Raw genomic sequence first — 23,120 nt, forward strand, 5'->3', positions numbered from 1 at the left:
AACTTTGAGCTTCTAGGTTGTATATATGTAAAACTCTTTTGTGGTATTTGAGTCATACCCATTATACTTTACATTTTTTTGTTTGCATTGCCACACTGGATTGCATGACATGACAAATCTCAAAAAATAGCGATCGGGAAACAATAAAATTTTGTTACATATGTTTTATATTTTGTGAATGAATCATTCGTCTTGACAAAAGATCACAAAAAATTCGTTAATAGCGAATTTCTTAAGTGCCTTTTATTGTATCTCGAGCATAGTTTTATGATGCAATGAATACCTGGGGTGACTTCTATTGAGAGATTAGGGGTAATTCCACTAATGAATAAGTCAGTGTGAATAAGTTGTTGATTACAAGTTATTAGTTGTTCGTACTAATTAATAAGTTGATTACTGTGAACAAGATGTAATTTTGGTTGTTGATTGTGAGTGGAATAGTGTGAATAAGTTACTATTGATTAGTGTGAACAAAATATTAAAATGCCAAAACTTGTTTATTAGTGTAAATATGCAACATGCAGTTTTGACACAAATTGTTCACCTAAAAAATTAGTGGAATCGGCCCCTAATTTAACTTATTTGTCAACTTTCCATTAGCTAATCATTCTTTAAAGTGTGTGTGTTTTTTTAGCGAAAAGTCTTTGTGTACATACACATAGGTACATATATCGTGTACATAGCGTTTTGGACCTATATCGGGTCCTAACAAAATTATTCGAGTTGCTCATTTTATTCAAAATGGCTTATTTAGGGTTTCTGTAAAAAATAATCTCTATCCAATATCAATAAAAATGTTTACAAACCATTTAACTTTGCTTCATAATCCAGGCTTAGTATATGAAGAAAAGTTGGATGTTTCATATGTCTTTACCGATTTCGGATAGAGTTTATTTTTCATAGGGGCCACAAAAAGTCCATTTTGAATAAAATAAGCGGCTCGGAACAATTTTTGATTTGAGACATGTGAAGGGTCAAAAACTCGTATCTACATGATGTATGTACCTCTAACAAAGCTGTTTTTTTAAGAGTGAACATTACCGTTGACCAAAAAAAAAAAAATCCAACTTCTAATATCTTTCAAATCTTATAAATCAATCACTCTCTCTCCCTGCTAGGCATGTGACCATTTCTGCTCATGTTTTAGGAGAGAATATTTTAGCATAATGAGGATTATGCATGTGTTGGTGCCGGATGGGAAATTGACTTTGCTACACAATCACCTACTAAATTATATAGAGATACAGAAAATGAAGGGGCCGGGGGGCATGAATCTGCCGTTAATCCGGAGAAATTTTTCGAGTGGGTATATTCTACGTGGTGTCCGCTCGACACTCCTGAGCCATCTAATGCATTTTTGAACGGCTCAGATTGAAATTTTCTCTCTCCTCTCACCCCTCCTCTCTCTCTTCTTTTTTTTCTCTCAAAATTCAAACCGTTCAAAATTGCATCAGACGGCTAGGATGTGCCAAACAGACACCACATGGCACGAAATTTTTTCTCATTAATCCCTGACCCAAAAGCCACCTAGTACGAGTTGAGTTTTGATTCACACATGCACGCACACACACGACATATGGCACGGGGGGTAGACTATTCTCCTAAGTTAGCCCATAACATTTCAATTAAGAGACCAATCACTAACCATCAGCTGATTAATTAATTTAATTTAGAACAAATCAAATTACCAAAAGGGAAAACACCCCAACCGTTTGGATTCCTACTTTGCATCATGGTCTTGAGGCATCGTCACATGGTGGATAAAAGTGCTAGGGCACTACGTGGCGGTGCCTCAAGACTATGATAATTGGTCAGAGGTTTGAAACTCTTTAAGATAATCGTTCGTTAAAAGCTTGTTCAATATATATATGTTTGTTACATAAACAAACAAAGTTCGAGCATTTTTTTTTTGAACTCGTTAAGATTTCAAACCAAGCTTGAACAATCTACTACTCGATCGGCTTATAATGTATTGAAAACCCAAGCTATTTGAAATCGGCTCATGGTTGGCTTGATTTAAGCTCGTTTGATTTCACCTTATGCAGAACAAGTTCCATTCTCTCCTCGATCCATCCTCTAGCGCCTCCGGCCTGCTGCCGCCTGCTTGTTTTCGCAAAGGAGTATCTTTTTGTAACGAGTGTGCGCGCACCAAACAATTTTCTTTTGGTCTGAACAAAACTAAGAAAGAAAACAGATAGAAAAATGTCTCTTGTTTCTGAAAACCTTGAGAGGCTAATGTTACATAAAAGTGTAATGTGCTATAGATTTTTTTTTTTTTTGATCCGATGTAATGTGCTATAGATGTACATGTTTGTATTGGCGCATATCAAGATAGCGTTGGTGATTTGAACTTTGTCCTTCTCTTCCAAAAAAAAAATCTTGTCTTCGTAGTTTGTACCACTAATTCATTTTGGGAACATCCATCTTGTCTCCTTCTCTCTCCGCCCATATATATATATATATGCATGGTTTTCTCTCATCCATCAATCATCGCGACACCTGTACGGCTCGGGTCCCTTCCCGTGGGGGCCAGAACTAATCTTGTCCATCCAAAATCGGCTCTTATTAGAAAGAGAGAGAGATGGTTGTCACATTATTACACCTCATAGACCTTATCCTTCAATCGATTCCATTTTTTTGCCCCCCTCAATTGAGTTTTAGCTGAGGACAAGTGGAAATGCATTGGGCACGTGATACGGGCCCGGCTCCGACATCGAGGAGGGTGGCCCAATGTGTATACCAGAGGGGGGTCACATTGGGGGCCCAAGCCAACTTGCCTATTGTATGGGGGGGGGGGGGGGGGCCTCGTCAATGTTTTATTACAGAGAATATGAATATACGTATAGTAACTAGCCTCTCATTCTCACTAAATTTTTGGTTTTTTTTTTTGTTTTCCTGAATTTTTATTTGACTCATGTCATATGTTTTTAGATTAATAATTCGTACCAACAAGAAAAGTCCAAAACCATAACATTATAGTGGAAAGCAAAAAAAAAAAAAACTCTTCAAAGACGAAAAATACCAAATAGGAGTGGAAGGTATTTGATTTTGTCATCTTGGATGAACTTTTGTCAACTTCGTCCGCATTTTTATACTTTTTCTAATTCGTCTCGTCGCTAAAATCAGAGCTTGCTCCTTTCGAATGTCTTAGGTTCGAAACCTCTTAAGTGATATCAACTCCTTTGAAGCTAGTCTATCCAGAGTTTTGCTTTATCTTTAATTGGGATCCCCGCAAGTTGACGGTGGGATTGATTCCCCGAAATTAGTAAAGTTACACGTAAGCTGGTCCGGTCACCTGGAGCTGAGTAATAAAAAGAGAGAGGTTGTACCTTGATTGCGCCATGACATCTTGCATGAATAACCTAATGTTTTTCCCCGTGTCTTAAAGGTGCTATAAATACCAATTAATTTGACAATTAACCCCCCAATATACTACATTATCTTGTATGTCTTCCTGTAGGAAATTCCTATAAAATAGTACGCAGAAACTTCCTCCTAATGTTCCTCCTCCCTTTGAGTTGTTCACCTATGATTAGAGGGAACAAAAAATGTTGGGCACCTTGTTTAGTAGACATTCATATACAAATTTATAACAACTCTGTTTGTTGGCAGACCAATATACAAGTACAGTTGTTCTTGTTTCATTGATCTTTACTGCCATACGAAGTCGAGCCTTGTGTACCAATCTATTGGGATTGGCTGATTTCTACTGCCATGATTAAGTAGGGTTGGCTGATCTCAACCGCCATGATTAAGTAAATACGATTAGAGAGAGGTTGTCAAGTCTCGCGATATTACTGAGATCAACCGCAAGTTCAAAGTTCTCATATTCACCTCTCTTCGGCAACGTACGCTTCGCTTTTGTTCCCCTTGCCGCAACTGCTCTACCATTATGCAAACTATCTGGTCTCGTTGGTATATTGACTTGATACTGCTGCATGACTGATGAATTAGTTGCGAATATATCTTAGAATTTCTCGTTACCCAAAAATGGGAAAATGTGTTATTATAGAGAGGGAATCCGTGGGAGACCGAAACGACCCTCTACAAGTAAAAGTTGATGCCAAGTCCTCATCAGGGAGGGGTAGGGAAGGGAGACAAGCAAGTAGATCAGCCTTGTCATGTAACTCGAATGGGGTAAGACCAAACTAAATGGGCCCAGCATTTTCAGCGGCCACGTATTCCTCTCTTCACATCTCCAACTCTTTCACCAATATAAAGGGCTTTTAAGTCCAAGAAGTCCTTCATTCCACAATCTTAAATCTCACACACCAATATTCAGAGTTATAGCACACTCCATCTCTTTGTATGAAAAATGGCAGCAAACTCATTGCCTTTGAGGTGTTCGAAGCTCCGGTCATGGTCATGGCAACGGTGTTCAAAGCAGATCCGAGAGCAAAGGGCTCGGGTTTACATCATCTGGAGATGTACTGTGATGCTTCTATCCTGGCACGACTGAGTTTTCAAGATTAAGAACGTGTAGAATTAACCAAAAGGAGGGGCATGGCTAGAAGTACTGGGTGATCCTGAGAGAGAGACGGTAGGTTTATTAGATAGACTTGTATAATGGGTGCACACAGCCCCTCTTCAGATCAGTTTCTGAAAGTTCTGTAGAGTCTCTAACCCAAAAAAAGGCAACTTCTGTAGAGGCATAATATGAACGTCTTCTTTTGTTTCTCTTTTACAGTCCCACCCAACCGACCAGGGAAAAATCTGCTGTCTCGTTTCATATCAAGTAATCTTTGATGACGAACGTACATTATTCCAGTAGAATATACTCCTTGATATACAGGTGTATAGTTACAGGAACTAATTATGGGAGTTGAAATCGTCAAATCTCCCATCAAACGAAGTCTTCTCCTGCCTGCTTATTCCCACCCTTATCTGATCAAGCTAGTCTCTTTAACATGAAAGAACAAAAAGGTTGAGCATCAAAAACTAATAATGCAAACAAACTATTCCCACTTGAATTTATGCTGTACATATAAGAGCCTAGAAATACTTGTTATATGCAATCAAGGCAGTTCTAGGGATCATCCCTTTGTAATTATTGACTGTGGGATATTGAAAAAAGATGCCCCAAGGGCAGCTACTATAAGAAATGTATTTTGTGGCTCCAAAAGGAAAAACTAGGAAGCAGACTCATTACTAACTACATTACTAACACCACATAAACCGGTACTCTTAATAGTTCTGTTTCCCTGCAGTATCCAGTATCCACAATGTAGCAAATTCACGTGTCAAATTCACGGTTGTCAAAGAATTCCCATCCATCATCAGTTAATGCCTTGCGATCCTCTCTGTCACTCTCCTCCCCTCCAGAGGAGAGATGGTAATCAACCGAGGGACTTGGGCTTGTCTTCTTGGCAGTCGACTCGGCTAGTTCAGGAACAAGATCAGGAGACATGCTCTTAAGGGATGAACTTGAAGAAGCTAAAATGCAGGTTGTCTGGCTAGAGGAAAGAGATTTGCTAAGTGGAACACGCTCGTCAAACTTCTCTTTCAGCAGCTTCACATCCTGACAAATAACAGAGATCTCTCCTCTGCAGAAATAGGAATCCAGAGTTATAACCTGAGTCTACCAAGAAAACTGAGGCAGGAAGAAAACAAGAGCATATAAAGGAAAATAACAGACTAAATTTGCCAGATAGTATAGCCTAAAATGATTTAAGGCCTAAAAAATGGAGGATCCCATTTGCCAAAAAAAAAAACTAAATGAGGAAAAGCCCTCATTTCAAATATACAAGCTTGTGTCTCCAAAAATTGAGTGATGATGGTCTGTAATGTTACAATAAGTCAATAACTAAATTGGGCGATGATGGTCTGTAATGTTACAATAAGTCAATAACTAAATTGGATGGCAAAAAATCACAGCTAACATCTTTTTAGAACCTAGTTCAGCACCAAAAATTATATGCTACAAACTTCAAGAACTACAATTTCAGTTTTCACAAACAGGCCATGTGACATGCTTAACGGTGCAACTCAGGAATACACAACCAGATGGATGGACGCATGAAGGAAATGTGCATGTGGGGCCGCTAACTCCAAGTGTTAACATAAAAATGCACTTGATCCAACTACATTTGTAATTGGACAGTTACGCAAAGAATACTACTTGACGTCAAGGATTTGATATTATTATGGCTGGAAAGCACGGCACATTCCAAAGTCGTACTCGAAACATATAATCACTAAAGGGGTCAAAAAAATTTAAATGCATTCGTAGGGCACCAAAAGTTTGGAGCCAAACCTAGTGTACAAGCTACCGCAACCTAAAAAGAAATATAGTTAACAAGAAACTTACTGCAACACATCCACAAATCGACCACGGTCCATTAGGAACTCCTGTAACTGCAATAACAAAGATGATACAATCAAAACTAGGGTTAGGATTCTTCTTCACCATAAGTAGTGTATCGTAAATTAACTTAAAGAAAGAGTTCCTACCTTGGAATTTTCCTCTGCTTCTTGCTTTAATATCTTTGATTCTTCCACCACCTTCTCCATGATCAGTTGTTGCTCAGCAAGTGCAATTCTTGCAGACGCTTCCTTTTCCTTCTTCTCTTCCTCTGCTACTTTCCTCTCTGTTTCTGCTGCTTCCAATCGTTCCTCAATATTTCTACGCATCTGCAAGAAATATATAGGAAAATTAAACAATCCAATCCAGCAATTTCTTAACCAGAGTAAAAACACACATCCAGACCATGGGTGAGTTGACCAGAGACTACTTAAATCTCAGAACAGATATGGCTACCATTTTGCACCTCATCAGGAGACTTGTTAACAACTGCGTTACAGTCGTGTAATGCCTCACATTGAATTTAACATTGCAAACATAAAGAAAGGACACAAGCATCTATGTAGCACGACCATTGAGATCAATGCAACCAATAGCATGTAAATGAAAATGAGAATGAATTGTGGGAAACTGTTTCTAAGTACGTCCAATTCCTGTAATACATAAAGCTCCTGACAGGAAAATAACACAAATCCAGTCATATTTTCAGACTTCACCGAAAAATTACAATGCAAAGATTTTCTCCCATCCAAAAGCACTGTAGCCATTGCCAGACAGCAGCACAAAAACTTTGGAGAGGTAATAAGAAGATTCAAAGCATCAGACAAAGAAATCATATTATTAAACCCAAAGCACTGGACTATGGCAACGATGCAGATCAAATGAGCTTTGTGATAGGAAAATCAATAGGTAAAATAGGCAGTAAAAACAAGGAAAATAGTACATATGCAAGAACAACCAACCACTCAGAATAGGTAATACCTAAAGCAACATTTACGCCAGAATCCAAATATGGCAAAATTACTAAGGAGTATGATGATTGGTACAAATTTGACCAAGATTGAATTGAGAAGGCAAAGGGTATATGATAAAGTAACCATAAAAGTACATCATCAAGAATTGCGAGAGATTTATCTCTTTCGTCTGCCAAGCTGAGCAGGCGAGATTGAAGTTCCCTCGCTTCAGTTGCTAGGATAGCCTTCTCTCCAAAAACTTCTCCAGCATGCTGCAACCAAGGGAAAAGAAATTGGCCCAATTTCGTCCTGATTAGCCAAAGGCCAACTAAATTACCAAAGATCAATTCAAAAGTCTTATTGGATTAACAAAGAATAACCATGTTGTTTGCTTCTTTTGCATGTTGTAGCATCTGTTTGAGATCCCCAACCCTGAGGAGAATATCAAAGCCCCCCCTAGCAGCTTCTTCCTTGGCTTGTTCTGCAGCTTTCTCTTGAAGTTCCACTTCTCTCATCAAGCTGATCACTGATTCCATCGCTAAGAACAGGGTTTTCTGCACCATGTTAAACAATTCGGATTTAATTAATAATTAGGATCCAAACCATTCCAGAAAAACACATTCTCTTTTTTAACTTTAAGCATGTATCTTCCTGTATGTTTAAACAATTAGTGAACCTGAGAGAAGGTCTATACCAGACCAAGACTCGACCATACCATACCAAATTACCATGGTTATACCAACCCTACAAAGCAACCAAATTGATCATAAGCAGTGAAACAAATTAATCTAAGACAAAAAAAAAATCAATTGTTAAACAAGTAGCACTCTTTGAACGAGAGGACAACATGCAGGCTGCAGCACATGGGGTCAGATTAACTCTAAAGGTCAACTCAAAAGCTAATTACATTTACTCTGCCATTTTCACTCCAAACACGGAATTTGGATTGGTGATCTGACAGCAGCAAGATGTTCCTCCTACCAACACAGTTGGAACATCCATAACCCGGTCCCTCATTAAGTTTTGGCTACACGTATTGAAGAGCCATGAAACTACATCAACGAAGAAAAGTCATGCACCTCCATCTCTCCCAACCAATGAAAGAAATAAAATGAGGAAAAAATCATGAGGCGCCCAAAAACAAAAATGAGGTTAAAAACGAAAAAGAATCTGTAAACAAGCAAGTTCAACCCTGATAATACCTTGTTGTTTCTTGCATCTTCAATTATATCCTCCAGCAGATCGATTCTACAAATTTGCCCTGATCGTGTAACTACATTGTTCATGGCAGACTCATCCTCAAAGTCAACCATATCACCAGAAGGTACGTCTTTATTCGAACCATCATAAGAACCACTTGATTCTGGTTTCTCAGAATCACTATATAGCGGATCCACAACTGCTAATTGAAGGCTGCCTTTTGGAGCGTCTGGTATGCATTCTTGAACAGGTGTTGGAGCCAGCTGAACCACAGCATTCTCTACCTCCAAATCTATAGATGATTGTTCTAGACGGCTTTCCCCAGGGACAACCGAATTACTACCACAAGGACAAGCCCGATCAAAATCTTCTGAATCAGCCACCTGATTGCCACTCATTGTCCCATCGTTACCACCATAGCCATGTTTTGAACTGGTTGATGAAGCATGTGAACCCTGATTTGACCCAAGTTCAACATAGCTAGACTCCTGTAAATAATTGCTTTCCTGAGTTTTCAGGTCTACATTATTGCAATGATCATCTGCACCATTTGCATATGGCGTAGCTATTGGCGTGACAAAGGAGATCACATCAGAGCCATCTACGACATAGCTTTGTTCATGCTTCCCTGATGAAGCTGATTCCTCATTTCCATCATCTCTACATACTTCATCTTGATAACTATTTGTCTTAGAATATGCAGAACCGCTTAAGGTCTTAGTGGACTCATCCAAATCCAAATATGTTGAATCCACCTGAAGGGTGTCCTCTGCAGGGGATCCATCTTCCACAGCTACTGGCATACACAAATTACATCAACCACATCAATTGTGAAAGCTGAAGGACCGTGTATTCGAATTCATAAAGGACTGTGTACTTGACAAATTCATGACTGATGTAGTATTTTTCACTACACATGTTTCATGATTCTGATACATATCAGTATAGTTATATTCAAAACTGCACTAGCATTTCAATAGAATGAAAATTTATTTTCTGATAGGTACCAAAACCCACAATTATTGGAAGACTCAGAGGACATGGTTGTGGTACCTTTCGACAAATAAGGAATAACCTCCGTTAGAACAACTTCCACAGCTGTATCAGGATCTTTCGGGTTCTCGATAGCAACAGCCCTCAGTACACGAGTATCAACCTGCTCAAATCAACATTTTTAAAAATGGCTCCAATGACGCAACAAATAATTAGCAGCAAATGATATCTCACCAAATTTTTCATGGGGTGGGAAGGGGGTTAAATATAACAGGAAAAGGCCAAACACTCAGTGATACAATATTTGGCTATAGGATCATTTTCATTTGAAAAATCATGTCATGAGACGTGTTCATTCACTAAAAGCAGGAAGCCAGGAACCGATACAAGGATTTTTAATTATTCACAAGAACTCAGTTTGCTCTGATACTACCTTGAATGGATTAATTATACTACATGGTATGCTTCAATTATTAAAATTATTGTTCCAATATTATAACATTCAACTGAAAGTTATCATGTCAATGACTAGTATTGCCTTGTTCAAAACTCTAAAACAACCACCTGCATAAAATAGCACTAAATCTACTTGTACCCATCGCAAACATGCATAATCAAACGTTGTAGCAGTAGTAGACAAGTTGTACCTGTGGAAAGACATTCTGCAACATGCGATAAACTGAATTGAAACCCATCTCTCAGATCAATCAAATCTGCATTAAACAAGAAACGAGAGCTCAGGAAATTTTAGTACACAGGAAGAGTAGATTCATGAGCAGGTTAATCTAAATAAACAAACAACCACAAAAAATCAGAACTTCCATAAAGAATGTAGAAAACAAGTGACCATACCAAAAAAAAAAAAAAGCCTCTTGACATCACAAATACCCACTAGGCTCAAGCATCACCGATTAGAGGGAAGGAAAAAAGCAACCTCAAACAAAAGTGAATTTTTTTTTTCCATGAAAACCCTAATGTCTTTTTGATCAACAGGAAAGCTAATTTCAAAACAACTGTTGAAATTCGCTACTTTAAATGAAAAAGACTTTTTCTCGCTAAACAATTCAATTCGTTTCTTGTTCTCCAGTCCTTGATCACCCACCAATCAAGACCCAGATACGAAGAGCAATCAAGGTCGGTATTCAATTTATACATATTCAAAAAAAATTATACATAAAACCAAAACTTCTAATAAAGAATACCAAAAAAAAAAACATAAAACCAAAACTTCGAAAAGATTGAATTTTTGGTAATATTCAACATCAATACGATCGATTATGCAAACAAACTAAACGTCAATCGTTCATATTTTCCCGAAAACCCTAGTTTGGTCGACAAGAAAACAACAAGAACAAAACAAAACATGCGAAAAATCTCTACCAATACAAAGCCGGTAACTGGAATTGGGCTCGCTGGACTGGAAACTCGATGAAACAATCGTTTTCTTTCCCTTTTCTTTTTTTCCCCAATCAAGGACGCGAATCCGGAGAGCGATCAAGATTAGTATTCAACGCGTATAATGAGAAAAACCCTGGAGAGAAACGAAAGGTGTTAAGCTAACCTTCGAGCGTGCTATTGTTCTCAACCTTCGAGAGAGAGAGAGAGAGAGAGAGGGGGATAGGGATTACCTATATGTAGTAGTGTTCGTCGTTTCGCGAGCACAAAGTCGGCTGTGAGAATGAGGAGACCTACATATACGTAAAGTTACTGGGAATTTGCGCCAGGGGTATTTTCGTCTAACTGGAATATATACCGTTGGGCTCCCCGTCATTTTGCCATGCAATCGGACGGTTGGTAGACGGCTGGAGGGATTGACGGACGGATGACGATGATTCTGGACCCACAGCCAGACGTCACAGTTACTGCATTATATTGAATTCTTTTTTCTTTTTTTTTATTCCTTAGTGAATAAGTTAGACTTAAATAATGGAGTACTACAAATATCTTAATTGTGTTACTGTTTTATGTTTTGTAGAGCTTTTTTTTATAAGCTAAAAACAATAAAAGTCAATTGTAGATTTTTTTTTTGGGATCAACAAGTCAATTGTAGATTAAACTTGATAAATTCATAGAAAAAAAGATCAAGAATTAAACGTTTTTTCGTAAAACATACTGCTATAATATAAAATAAGCAAAAGAATTACATTATGATTTGAAGTAATCATACTATTATCATTAGTAAGCGAGAAAAACTAAAGAATGTGATCTTGGCACTCCATTTTTAGTCAATGGCACTTCATTTTTAGTTTTGTTTTCTCATATGTCGAGACACAATATGGAGTGCCAGTGGCTAAAACTGAAGTGCTAAAATCAATTTCTAAAAACTAAATAAGTATTCATTCATAAGTAATACTCCAGTATCATTTACTAACATTTTTGTTATTTTTCTAAAATAAAAAATCAAATTATAAGTGCTATAAACGGGTCATTTTATGGTCCGGACCAAATTACATACTATGAATTACTATATTATTTTCTTATTAGATTGATCTGGTCGAGTGGATCCACTTCATGACGTATTTCGAAGATTCATTCCTTGTTTAGCTAGATGTGTGTAACTTATTTAAGCCAAAAATCTAATCCTATTTGATTTGTTAATTATAGTAGTATAATTTGGTCGTGATAATACCAAAAAAGTTTTTGTTGGTGCCAAAATTATAGTGCATAAAAGTTTTGTACATTGCAAATGATACAAGCCTTTTGTGTACTAAAATTTTGGCACCAACAAAAACGGCTTTGGCATTATCATTTCCCTAAATTTATACCAATACAAAGCATTTGTAACTTATTTAATGAACGGCTCGGAGTAGCATTTGTTTTTTCAACGCTGCTGACCACACAGACAATTTGTGCACTGATTTTGTTGTGGGGCCCGGGTCCCACACAAACGACCCCGAGCCGTTCATTAAATGCAAAACATTTTTTCAAGGGTTCCCGCAAAAAATCAGCTCAATCAAATATTTATAAGTGCTCGATCCAATCATCTAAATTTTCATTCAAATTTCTGAATAGTGAAAAGTTAGATGATTGGATCGAATATCTATAGGTATCAAATTGAGTCTTTTTTTTATTGGGACCCTTGAAATAATGTTTTATATTTAATGAATGGCTCATATCATTTGTATGGGACCCATGATTGGCCCTACAGTAAAATCTGTGCACAATCAAATTGTCTGTGTGGACAGACTTATTGTTGTTTTTTAAGTACCATTTTCGTGAAGGGTCACACTCTCTTTTTTGATATCTGCACTCCTTTTTTTTTTAGTGTTTAAAGTGTATGTATTTTTTTGGGTAGTAATAATGCCAAAACAGTTTTTGTTAGTGTCATAACTCCAATGCATAAAATACTTGTACAGTAGACATCCTACAAGTAATTCTCTTCTCGCACCCCCCCAACATACACACCCCCCCGGCCCCTTTTCCCCCCTTCCTGAAAATACCCCCAGAAATACAACCTCCCATTTTCTCATATTTCTCTGTTATTAATAATCTTTATACTCATTTTTTCATTTTTATTTATTTAATATTATTTAAGTGTTCCGATCTACAATCCGGTTGAATCGGTGCAAAGATCTTGTTTTTTTTTATCATTTTATCTTCAATGATCATAATGGATTTTTGGCTTTAAGGCCTTTCAACGAGCACCCTAAGGCTCTTTATTTAGTTTCAGGTCTCTCTAAGGGTGCTCATTGAAAGATCTTAGAGTCAAAAATTCATTACGACCATTTAAGATTAAATGATAAGAAAAACAAGATCTTCGCACCGATTCAAAAGAATTCAAAATTGGAACACTTATTTTTTTTTACATAATTTTCTTTTTTATTTAATTTCTTAATCCATTTACGTTATTTAATTAATTATTCATTTATCTATTTATTTAGGTCTTTTTATTTATATATTTTACTCTTTATATGTTTTTTTTAATCTACCTAATAAAACACAAGGGTGTGAGGACCACACAAACATAAGTTGAAAGAAGGCTGAGATTCATTTCATCCAATGACTGATGTGTGCTCTTCAACTCTCTTAAGAAAACACCCACACTCTTACAAATATATTACAAAATGCCATCGTTTTTTTACCCATTGCTTGGCTTCTGGTGTTGGCATAAAAAAATAAAAAAATATTACAAAAATGCCCGTATGTAGTGCCGTAGGTATGAGCAAGTACTAGTATTATATACGTGAGTAATTTTTTTAATTTTATAATTCTTTTATGTTGTTGAATTTATTAATTTTGTATTTATTTATATCTTTTATCTATTTTATTTCTAACCATTTATTCAGATTTCCTTTTATCGTTTTATCTTCAACTATAACCACTTATTTATTTTCACTCTTCGACGAAATTAGTAGAAGTTATATTTTAATATTCATTTATTAATTAAAATTAGTACAAGTTATATTTTAATTATTCATTTATTAATTAAAATTATAGTAAGAAGTCTTTTAAAAGTAAAACAAAAAAAACTAGTAAAATTAAAAAAAAAAACTAAAACAATAATTAAAGTCTTTTAAAAGTAAAACAAAAAAACTGGTAAAAGTAAAACAAAAAGAAAAGGGAATAGTAATTAAAGTATTTTAAAAGTAAAAAGAAAAACTAGCATAAGTAAAAAAAAAAAAAAAGACAAAACAATAATTAAAGTCTTTTAAAGGTAAAACAAAAAAAAAACTAGTAAAAGTAAGAAAAGAAAAGAAAAGGAAACAGTAATTAAAGTCTTTTAAAAGTAAAAAAAAAAAGTAGTATAAGTAAAAAAATAGACAAAACTGGGGGGAAGAGGAGGGGCAAGGGAGGAAAGATGGTGGGGTACGGAGGGGAGGGGTGTGTCAGGGGGGGTGCAAAAAGAGACTCTCATGCTACAACCCTTTTATGCACTGGAGTTTTGGTACTAACAAAAACTGTTTTGACATTATTATTTTCCTTCTTTTTTGCTAAAAGACAAAAAAGAAGAAGGTGTAGATATAAAAAAGAAGAGTGAAAATAATTTCTCTTCGAGAAACGAAACACCATTTATTTTCCTAAACCACATAAGAGAAATCACAGGTTTCCTTCGCAGAAAATGTATGCATATATCAACAAAAATGAAAAGGTCACTATATTTGTCTAAGACAGCACACCACTTCGAATGGTATTCTTTTCCTTCTGATTTTCCTCCACAAATCCACATGCCTTTAACTTCCTGTCCTCCACCACAAGCCTATCATGACGACTACAACTTAAAGATATGTCTCGGTCCATTGGTCAGGCTTAAGCCGACTCTAACCCCGCTTAGCTCGGTTGGGAGTAATCTCTTAGGATTCATATGTGTGGAAATAGATGCTAAAAGCACGGAATCAGCTGCGGCTCGACCCAATTTCACAATATAAATAGAGGGGATCTGAAAGTATGATATGTTTTGGCTCAAGCTCAAACTCCCAAAACAACAGAAAATAAACACGGAGCAAGAAGAAAAACCATTGAGCTTTCCTCGGCAACTTTCCCTTGTTAAGATAAGAGTATAGGGCTGAAAAGAGTGCTTTGTAACTACAGCGCTAACGCCCAACCTAGAGACAGGGCCCTCTCTTGCTTGTTGGCGCTTTACTAATAAAATAAGATAAAAAGGGCTTTTTCAGCTTGATCATAATCGAGATGAGCTATCCAATACAATAATTTGATTTGACTTTTTAGCAGCCCCTGTTATCTCCATCTCCTTACTTGAACAATTGAACCAAAGAGGGGCCAAATCAAAGAAGATCGAATCCACAGCACACCCAATCAATTTATCAACCCCAAAGAAAGAGAATTTGCTGGCAAACCCAGAAACATGCATGCTCACTTATGGCAGAGGCATGTACAAGTACTACTATTCCTTTCGATTGATCATAACACCACCATTCTTCTCAAATGTAGTATTTGATGGCAAACCCAGAAAATGTTGGTTACAGTGCAGATAATTTTACAAGATATATGCGCGACAACCTACGACGTGATTGGAAATGAGAATGTTACAACACATTAGATTATAGTGCTGAGAACAGAAGAAAACAAACTAAAAAGACTTCAACATCTACCTTCTTGCCCGTCAAAACTTCTACTACTGCTACATATGCTGCTGCCTAGAAAAGGGTGTGCAGGTAATTCTTGTCACCTCGGATTAAATTGTCTTCAAAATCCTTCTTTGGGATTTGACTCTGCTTATATTGCCCTCCCTAAAGGATCAAGAAAGCATTTCATAAGACAAACACAACAGAAGAGAAATTTAGCAATCCTTTCTGAGATTAATAAAATTCTTTTAGCTGTTCAAATTCTAAAGAGAAGAGAAAATTAGTTTTGTGATGTAACATTTTCCGACTAGACTGTTTGAGTTTTACACAACAGATTTGACCTGTTTTCAATGCGAATATCAAAACAGTGAAATTTTGTTCCAATGATTGCTCAATTCAGGGGTAGTAAAGCGGTTGCTAAAGTTCCTCCTACTTAGTACCATTCTGAATGTTTTAACAGATATCATAGTTCATTACAGACATCCAACAGGCATGACATCACATTGATAAAACACGAATGCAGAGAATTATGGCAACTTACTGCAGGCTTGTGACAAGTTGACTTCCGATTTTGAGGGGCCCGGGCAACGACAGCAGCAGCAGCCACTCGTATCCTGAAAGAAGAATGATGCACACAAGTGAGCGTTGTATGAGTAGTGAACGCAAACAAACAACACACCCATCAAAGTCAGATCCTAATTACCTTTTATGGACATCAACATATACATCTGTCTCATCTACAATTTCCTCCTGCATTGATGGAACCCAAAATCATAAACTCAGGACGATTGATTGGCTGAGTAAAAAAATAAAGAAAACCAAAGCTTTTTGCAAGTATTAGTAATACTAGCATAAAAAGAACTGCACCAACCAAATGATTATAGACCATAGGAGGGCCTTGGCTAATAAAAGTAAGGAAATTTATTAACCTCCTCAAGTCAACCTCCTTGTGCATCAATTAAGAAACCTTAGAACAAAGCAAGGGATGGAGACCTTACTTGTAGAAGTTCTTCAAAAACATCCTCGAGCGTAATGATGCCAATGACTTCCCCATCTTCATAATCATCTGAGAAACGGGTCAAAGTGTTTGTCGAGGCAGCATTTTGCGGGAAATACTTTATTTTGTTTGCAGGGATTGGCATTGAAACCTTATCAACGTCAAGGATTACACTATCTCCCTTTTCATGCAGGTTGGGTAACAAGGGGGTAGTTAATTCGGAATTCCCATTCCCGCTGTCAATTTGTTCAAAGTTCTCTCGTCCTAAAGCAGGTTGGGGTTTACTATTCTTCCCTTTGACCTTCACAACAGCTGCCATATGACTGCTTCCCTTCTGGAACTCATTGAGAATATCATACAAGGGCATATCTGCTGGAACCCTACCATATTCCGGCATTGGGTTACTATCTTAAATCAAACACAAGTAGACTACATAAAAAGGTGAACAAATGACATTTGAGTATACCTAGGCATTTTCCGAATGGAAACTGCACTAACTGGAGTCTCGGTTTCTGCTCGCACAGTGAGAAGATTTTTCACCTACCTCGCAAATAATTGTGAGTCAGAAAGAATTGGTCAATGCTACAACCAGATGGCTATTGATAATAGAAGTCATAATCAACAAAAACAAATCCAGACAATCTTCAAGTTTCCAGACCAACCAGTAAAAGTCCAATTATGTTAGTTGTGTTGCCAGAATAGACAGGAACACGGCTATGACCTCGTGCAAGAATTTTTCCAATTGCTTCCCTGCATAAAAAGATGTTATGCGGCATAGTAAGGGGCTGAAACAAAGATGTGTCCGATTCAAGAAATGAACCCTCCTAATTCACAGGCTGAACTTTCACCCAGTTCTTTTTCAATCCAAAAGCTTCATACTCATGGTTTTGATGCAACATACCATAATGGAAGTAATGGATCGAAGACAGAAAAATATCATTTATGGTAGGGTTTGCGGGGACTAGCAAATGTCTTTTATTTTGCAGCTTCGCATTTGGATGATCATCTGAATAATCTTGTCACTTTTATCCGGTGTAAGCAGTGTGATGCATTTGCTAAATGGATTTCTTTATACGCAAATCACACACAAAGAGGTTCCAAGACTCCAATCCAAAAGACAAATCTCTTGGAATTGATAAAAACTCTTTCTGTGTAACATGTGGAAATCTACTGTTTGCATAAGTCTTCGGGAAAAGAAGTGTGTTGCTGCCATTAAGCTCACATGTGACTATCAGTGCATTCGGGTGCAGCAGCCAATGCCATCTGTATGACAGTATCATTGACAGCACACACAGCACATGCATGGAAGTGGATATAAAAACATCTTAGGAAGAGATGGAGGGAAGAGAAATAGAAGGGCTCCTCTGATATGGTAAACCAGAAGTTCAGCCCTCAAAACACTACATAATAATACTTGTTTTCCACTTACTTTTTTTTGATCTGGTGTTTTTGATTTGCAGGTAATACAAAAACATAATAGCTCCTTGACCATTTTGATTACTCAAGAAACACAAGAAGTAAGATTAGAGAAGGGGAACCAACTGTAAGAAAATAGAAAACTCACCAGTCTAATTTCGAATTGACATCTAAAGAAAATGTTGATTCAATAGGGGTCATAGCTTCCTCAGCAGTCTGCACATACTCCAAAACAAAAACCAAAATCTTTCTGAGTCTTCCGACACTTAAACTATTCCAAAATGGACCAAGCACATGCAGATATGGTCACACATGACAGATTTTCCTTAAATTAGGGATGATGCAGAGATGCCTCATAATTAGATACTAGATCAACGCTAAACTGCAGGCGAACAATTATAAAGCATTGACACAGTCAAGCAGCAAACAGATATGAGCAAGTTTTCATTTAGAAACAACAGCAGACTTAGACAACAAAGAAATTCCACACCAATTCACGATCATAACCCTTTTAATTTCTAACTGCTACCAAAGTTAAACCCGAGAAGACATCAAAATTTCAACAATCATATTACAGGCTAATTAAAATCTTAAAGTTGAACCCAAGGCTTATCGCCTCTCGCATATGGCAGATCAGGGAATATGTAGTAGGTAGGCAGCTTCAACCCCACTTCTTCTGTGGAGGGACTGATTCTTGTGACTTGAACTTGCAACCACATGGCTGGTGGTGGATACCATTTCCATCGTACCAAGTCACTACTGAAGGCTCGTTGATGATAAACATAAACTTGATGATTCAAATGTATTAAAAAAAAAGAGAAAAGGTTTATTCCTTCTCATAAGCAGGTGTCTAAACCAAGGGGCGCAGAGCATTGTTATCTGATGATGTACAACTAGATAGGCTGCTAATAAGAGAGACAAACCGCAGAATGAGATGCGATAAAAATTTCAAAACACATTCCCAAGAAAGACATAATGACAACAAATGGCCCCTCCAGAATGCTCCATTAATTGCAATACAAAGTACGAACCTTCAAAGTCAAGTCAAGTGCTCCACTTATGATAGTAGTCTCATCGTGCGTGAGTTCACCGCCCTTACCAGCCTGATGTTGACAAAAAGTAACACGTTATGGGAAGATAAAAGGACCACAAGAAGGTGAGATATGTTATTGCTTGAGAGGCTATGCAGCACCAACACAGACACTGGATATAACATACTCTGCATTTTACAGTTTTTACCACAATTCCACATTCCACGTTTCACGATCATAGTGCGCAATAATATTCTACATTTTTACATATATTCTCACTGAAATAAGAGAATGCAAGAGAGACAATAGGAGAGGAGAGAAAGATATATATATATATATATATATAGAGAGAGAGAGAGAGAGAGAGAGAGAGAGAGAGAGAGAGAGAGACGGAACTGGGATAAGAGAGAGACCTACCTTTTATATTTGAAGAATTAGTAATATTTATTTTCACTGCACTTAAACCTTGTGATTTCTCTAATTTCCAGCCACTTAAAATGTTTCTATAATTGCATTTTTGTCCCAATATGTCCAGAAAGAGTCAACTCTATGCATGTTCTTCGGGTGTTCGAGCGTTTTGGGAGACTGTCCAACTATAACTAAAGCACAAAATACAGACACTTTGAAATTGAGTGTCGGACACATGTCTGGAGCGTGTTTGGAGTGTGTCCCAAGCGTGTCCTTGGAGTGTTTGAGCATGTTGGAAGAGTGTCCTATAGAAAATAACACAAAAAAATCCAGACACATTGAAATTGCGTGTCGGACACGTGTACTGAGCATGTCCGTGTCCGGTGAATGTCTGACACCGCTACCTTGCCTTCGACGAAGTGTCCGTGCTACATAGTTGACTGTTTTAATTTGTGCTATAAGATGTCTCATTGATAAAATATAATAAGCTTGTGGCAGTGGGTTGTCATGCAAACGTAAAATTCGTGTATTACCTCTTTACCATGTATAGAGACGAGGGCTTTCAGTTGAGCTCGTCTAAACAAAGCATCATCATGCCCCAGTACAGCATCTAGAACCTGAAAGCACATAAAGTTCGGCATGAAGTATGCAACATAGACAAAAAAATCTCCAAGCACAAACATAGCATTAATATGGAGGCACAATATGTCAAGACCCTCTGCCCAATTCAAATGCCGGAAAGAACTTGATTACTTATTATTTCTATAATATCTCAATCTTGCAATTCAGAAGGGGCCTAGGGCCTTCTTTAGCCAAAGTCATTTGTGCACATGTATATGTCATAAAACCTAGGTACAAAAATAGTTATGCCTCATCTAAAAGGCCTTTTTTATTGCAAGTAGCACTGCATGCGTAGTTATGGAACAATAGTGTAAGACGCAATGCCATTTGTGATGAATATTACACAATCTCAGTATAAGGAAATCATACACCGTCATGCTAATAGCCATAGCCATAATACAAAAATGAAGGCTAAATAAAAACTACCTTTCCAATGGGGTAAGCAATAGGATAACAAATGATCATCAGAATACGGACGAGCCACAAAAAATTGGCTCCAACAGCAAGGCCATATCTTGAGCATATGGCTTGTGGAATGATCTGACAAGGATTTAAATGACATGTTGGTTAAAAATAAGTAAATCAATTAACGGTTAATACAGTTGCAAGCAAATTATTATGAAATTAGATAACAAAAAGTACCTCACCAAAAGCTAGAACAAAAGTTACTGATAGCACAACAGCGACAAAGGGATGGAAAATCTTATCCAGATATATAGGAAGAGCCTGCATTTTCCAGAAACAAATACGAATGAACTAATCACCCTGGGAGGGACATGATCATCAAATGCACTAGCAATTTTATGAATTGTCCTGCCTAGATGAGGCAAATAGTACTACAAAATATAGCCATTCTTAATCATTGGATGTGATAGCCCAATCAGTTTTTGTTTTAACTTTTAACCTATGTTGCATGAACTCCTTCAAGTGTATAAAGTATGTGTGTTGGGCATTCAACATCAAATAAGGGCATGAGATATGTGTCCAGCATGTTTAGCTCCACAATCAACAAGGCACAAGCAAACATATTTTTTAACTTTAGTTTAAGCAATATATTATCCATGTCCCTACCTTTGAACAAAGAACTACCCAACAATTAGACACATGCCAACACTGGGACTAGTACTCGAGTCCATGCAACATAGGTTTTGGTATTCCTTTTTTAACATCACCAGAATAACGGCACAGATTTTTACTACTTTTCCCATAACAGTTACAATATAATAGAAGTTGCAATGCCGATAAAAAAAGGTAGAAGTTACGGTGGTTTCCAATTGATTACTATGTTTCCCATGACAGTTAATTCATGACAGTTAATTCATGCCACATTAACAATAGTCATAAGTACATTAATATTGTTTTCTAGAAAATTGTGGTGAATAGGTTTGTATGGGTCTTTTTGAACACGTGCTCTAGTTTTTTGAGATATAGAGTTGATTGTCGTTTGGAGAGAAGCCAAAGCGTAATACCAATACCAATAGATCTTTTTTCTTGCTATTTTCTAATTTTTGTCATTAGGAGTGTGTACCTTGTTTTGGGCTACTACATTACGTATTCAATTGTGAAATACCTGAATTGTTGGGCATTCATAATATAGAACTTAGTGTTCAAAGAAAGAAAGCCTAAAATAAAATGACTATAAGTATTATGAAAAGAAAAGTTTGTTAGGGTGTTCTATTGACCACCTTGGGTTGGTTGTGGAGCCGCCGCTGGATCAAATTTCCTCCAATTTGTAGAAAAAAGAAACTCCAATAGTTTCACTGACAATAAAGACCGAAAATTTAGAGGATATGCAAATAATTACCCACCTCCATAGCACATGCATTACACAAAAGCAAAGTGACGAGAAGCTGGTGTTGCTTTTGAACGACCGGTAGGATAGCAGCTGAAAACGAAGAAAAAGACAATTAAAATGTGCTTCTTATACATAAAATATATACGTACTTATGGTTCTGCTTTGTTAGAAGGAAGTTACCTCAAATGAAATTTCATCGATACTGGAAGCAAAAGAAAGGCAGTCAAGAATGGCAACCAAGAGGTTTCCAAAAGTTTGAGTCGTCTGGATTAGCATCCTTAACAACTTCTTAAAATCCTGAGGTGGTATAATCCAGATGCGAAGGTTTTTTTTTTTTATAACTCATGCGTCTGGGTCGGCTTACGCACGCCTCGACTAATCCTACCAAACTTTCTGAACCTTGGTCCATTGCCCACCAAAGTTTTTCCCGATCGTTAACTTCAGGTCCCTAATTAGTAAACGTGTGTATAAGCTAACCCGGACACCCGGTTGTTAATAAAAGGGAGGAAGTTAGCTCTGTTTGGATGCATGTGGATTTCTGATTAAAAGACCTTAGTGACGGTATCATCAAACAAGATAAAGAATATAGTAACAGTTTCAAATATCACATCTTTGTCAGTTTCAGCTATTTTTTTTTTTTCCAATCCGAACCAATTGACTGATTGTTCGATGGACATAAAACTTGAACCAGGAAATTAACCAAAATTATTGGAACCTGCTTGCTGCTTCTCCGTAGAGGTGCCGCTCCTCTGAAGAATCTCGAGCTCAACTAAACCAAGAGACATGAGCCCCAGAGTGAGACCCGACATTATTCCGGCGAAGAGCACGAGAAAACACGACACCCCTGCGTACACGAACCACCACGGGTTCCCGAATTCGATGTCATCCGCGTCCGACACGATGGCGCTCCTGGCCACTCCGGCCAGGGCCAGGGCTAGGGCGTTAACCCACCGCATCGACTGTTTCGATTAATACTAGTACTAACAAACTGCAAGGAGAGAGAGAGAGAGAGAGGGAGAGAGAGAAATCAGGTAGTGATATGGTGGTATTATATGTATGGAGAAGGAGACAAAGGAAGTAAATGTGTGTTTTATGAGCAATGAATGGGACGGACATACGGAAAAGGCCGAAAAAGATTGGGACCTTTGTGATCCGATGTGATGTGTGTTGGGCTGGGATAATCCGGGCGCGGTGTTACCCGAGTTTTCCAAAGGAATCCAACATTGGATTCTACAAGGATCCCCCCTCTAATGCACTACGGGCTACTATATAGTGTACGAGTTTCATCTAAATATTGTTTCCATAATCGAAATTATCGGAGTAGTTTATTTAATTTTGACGGAATCTATGTTAAGCCAATCCAGACACACTACGACACTACG

The 23,120-nt window shown here is 37.3% G+C and overlaps 3 protein-coding genes across 11 annotated transcripts; 1 reads left to right on the forward strand and 2 right to left on the reverse strand.

The window, feature by feature from the left end:
- The first annotated feature begins 3,545 nt into the window (after window positions 1-3,545).
- LOC131312331 (small polypeptide DEVIL 14) lies at window positions 3,546-5,211 on the forward strand. Its single transcript, XM_058340019.1, has one exon. The coding sequence runs from the start codon at window positions 4,316-4,318 to the stop codon at window positions 4,457-4,459; it is 144 nt and encodes a 47-aa protein (XP_058196002.1). The 5' UTR covers window positions 3,546-4,315; the 3' UTR covers window positions 4,460-5,211.
- Window positions 4,925-11,160, reverse strand: LOC131312330 (uncharacterized). 8 transcript variants are annotated; one of them, XM_058340010.1, is made up of 10 exons: window positions 11,076-11,160; window positions 10,828-10,978; window positions 10,095-10,160; window positions 9,508-9,610; window positions 8,457-9,250; window positions 7,635-7,808; window positions 7,410-7,526; window positions 6,451-6,630; window positions 6,308-6,354; window positions 4,925-5,543 (listed from the first exon to the last, which is right to left on the reverse strand). In XM_058340010.1, exons 3-10 carry the CDS (start codon window positions 10,140-10,142, stop codon window positions 5,234-5,236), a joined length of 1,773 nt encoding a protein of 590 aa, XP_058195993.1. In that variant the 5' UTR covers window positions 10,143-10,160; window positions 10,828-10,978; window positions 11,076-11,160; the 3' UTR covers window positions 4,925-5,233. The 8 variants fall into 8 exon arrangements, with proteins under 8 accessions (XP_058195993.1, XP_058195999.1, XP_058195998.1 ...); XM_058340016.1 differs by having other exon boundaries at window positions 8,457-9,247; window positions 11,076-11,116; XM_058340015.1 differs by having other exon boundaries at window positions 10,846-10,978; window positions 11,076-11,110.
- A 4,143-nt stretch (window positions 11,161-15,303) lies between these two features.
- Window positions 15,304-22,794, reverse strand: LOC131314178 (putative DUF21 domain-containing protein At1g03270). Of its 2 annotated transcripts, XM_058342668.1 has the most exons (13): window positions 22,454-22,781; window positions 21,752-21,828; window positions 20,586-20,669; window positions 20,370-20,483; window positions 19,856-19,939; window positions 18,915-18,986; window positions 18,032-18,099; window positions 17,130-17,217; window positions 16,934-17,007; window positions 16,469-16,847; window positions 16,174-16,220; window positions 16,012-16,084; window positions 15,304-15,635 (listed from the first exon to the last, which is right to left on the reverse strand). In XM_058342668.1, exons 1-13 carry the CDS (start codon window positions 22,692-22,694, stop codon window positions 15,543-15,545), a joined length of 1,494 nt encoding a protein of 497 aa, XP_058198651.1. In that variant the 5' UTR covers window positions 22,695-22,781; the 3' UTR covers window positions 15,304-15,542. The 2 variants fall into 2 exon arrangements, with proteins under 2 accessions (XP_058198651.1, XP_058198652.1); XM_058342669.1 differs by lacking the exons at window positions 15,304-15,635; window positions 16,012-16,084; window positions 16,174-16,220 and having other exon boundaries at window positions 16,761-16,836; window positions 22,454-22,794.
- Window positions 22,795-23,120: the final 326 nt, after the last annotated feature.

Source organism: Rhododendron vialii, chromosome 13a (assembly GCF_030253575.1).
Source record: "Rhododendron vialii isolate Sample 1 chromosome 13a, ASM3025357v1".
NCBI classification, from domain to species: Eukaryota; Viridiplantae; Streptophyta; class Magnoliopsida; order Ericales; family Ericaceae; genus Rhododendron; species Rhododendron vialii.

Excerpts from the sequence above, each read along its gene's own strand:
- LOC131312331 (XM_058340019.1), top strand. The coding sequence starts at position 4,316 with ATGGCAGCAAACTCATTGCCTTTGAGGTGTTCGAAGCTCCGGTCATGG.
- LOC131312330 (XM_058340010.1), bottom strand. The coding sequence starts at position 10,142 with ATGGGTTTCAATTCAGTTTATCGCATGTTGCAGAATGTCTTTCCACAG. Across the intron at positions 7,527-7,634 it reads CAAAAGAAGCAAACAACATG|CATGCTGGAGAAGTTTTTGG; the intron begins GTTATTCTTTGT and ends CCTTGGTTGCAG. Across the intron at positions 6,355-6,450 it reads AAGCAGAGGAAAATTCCAAG|TTACAGGAGTTCCTAATGGA; the intron begins GTAGGAACTCTT and ends TTGTTATTGCAG.
- LOC131314178 (XM_058342668.1), bottom strand. The coding sequence starts at position 22,694 with ATGCGGTGGGTTAACGCCCTAGCCCTGGCCCTGGCCGGAGTGGCCAGG. Across the intron at positions 18,100-18,914 it reads CACTTGACTTGACTTTGAAG|ACTGCTGAGGAAGCTATGAC; the intron begins GTTCGTACTTTG and ends GAGTATGTGCAG. Across the intron at positions 16,085-16,173 it reads TATGTTGATGTCCATAAAAG|GATACGAGTGGCTGCTGCTG; the intron begins GTAATTAGGATC and ends TTCTTCTTTCAG.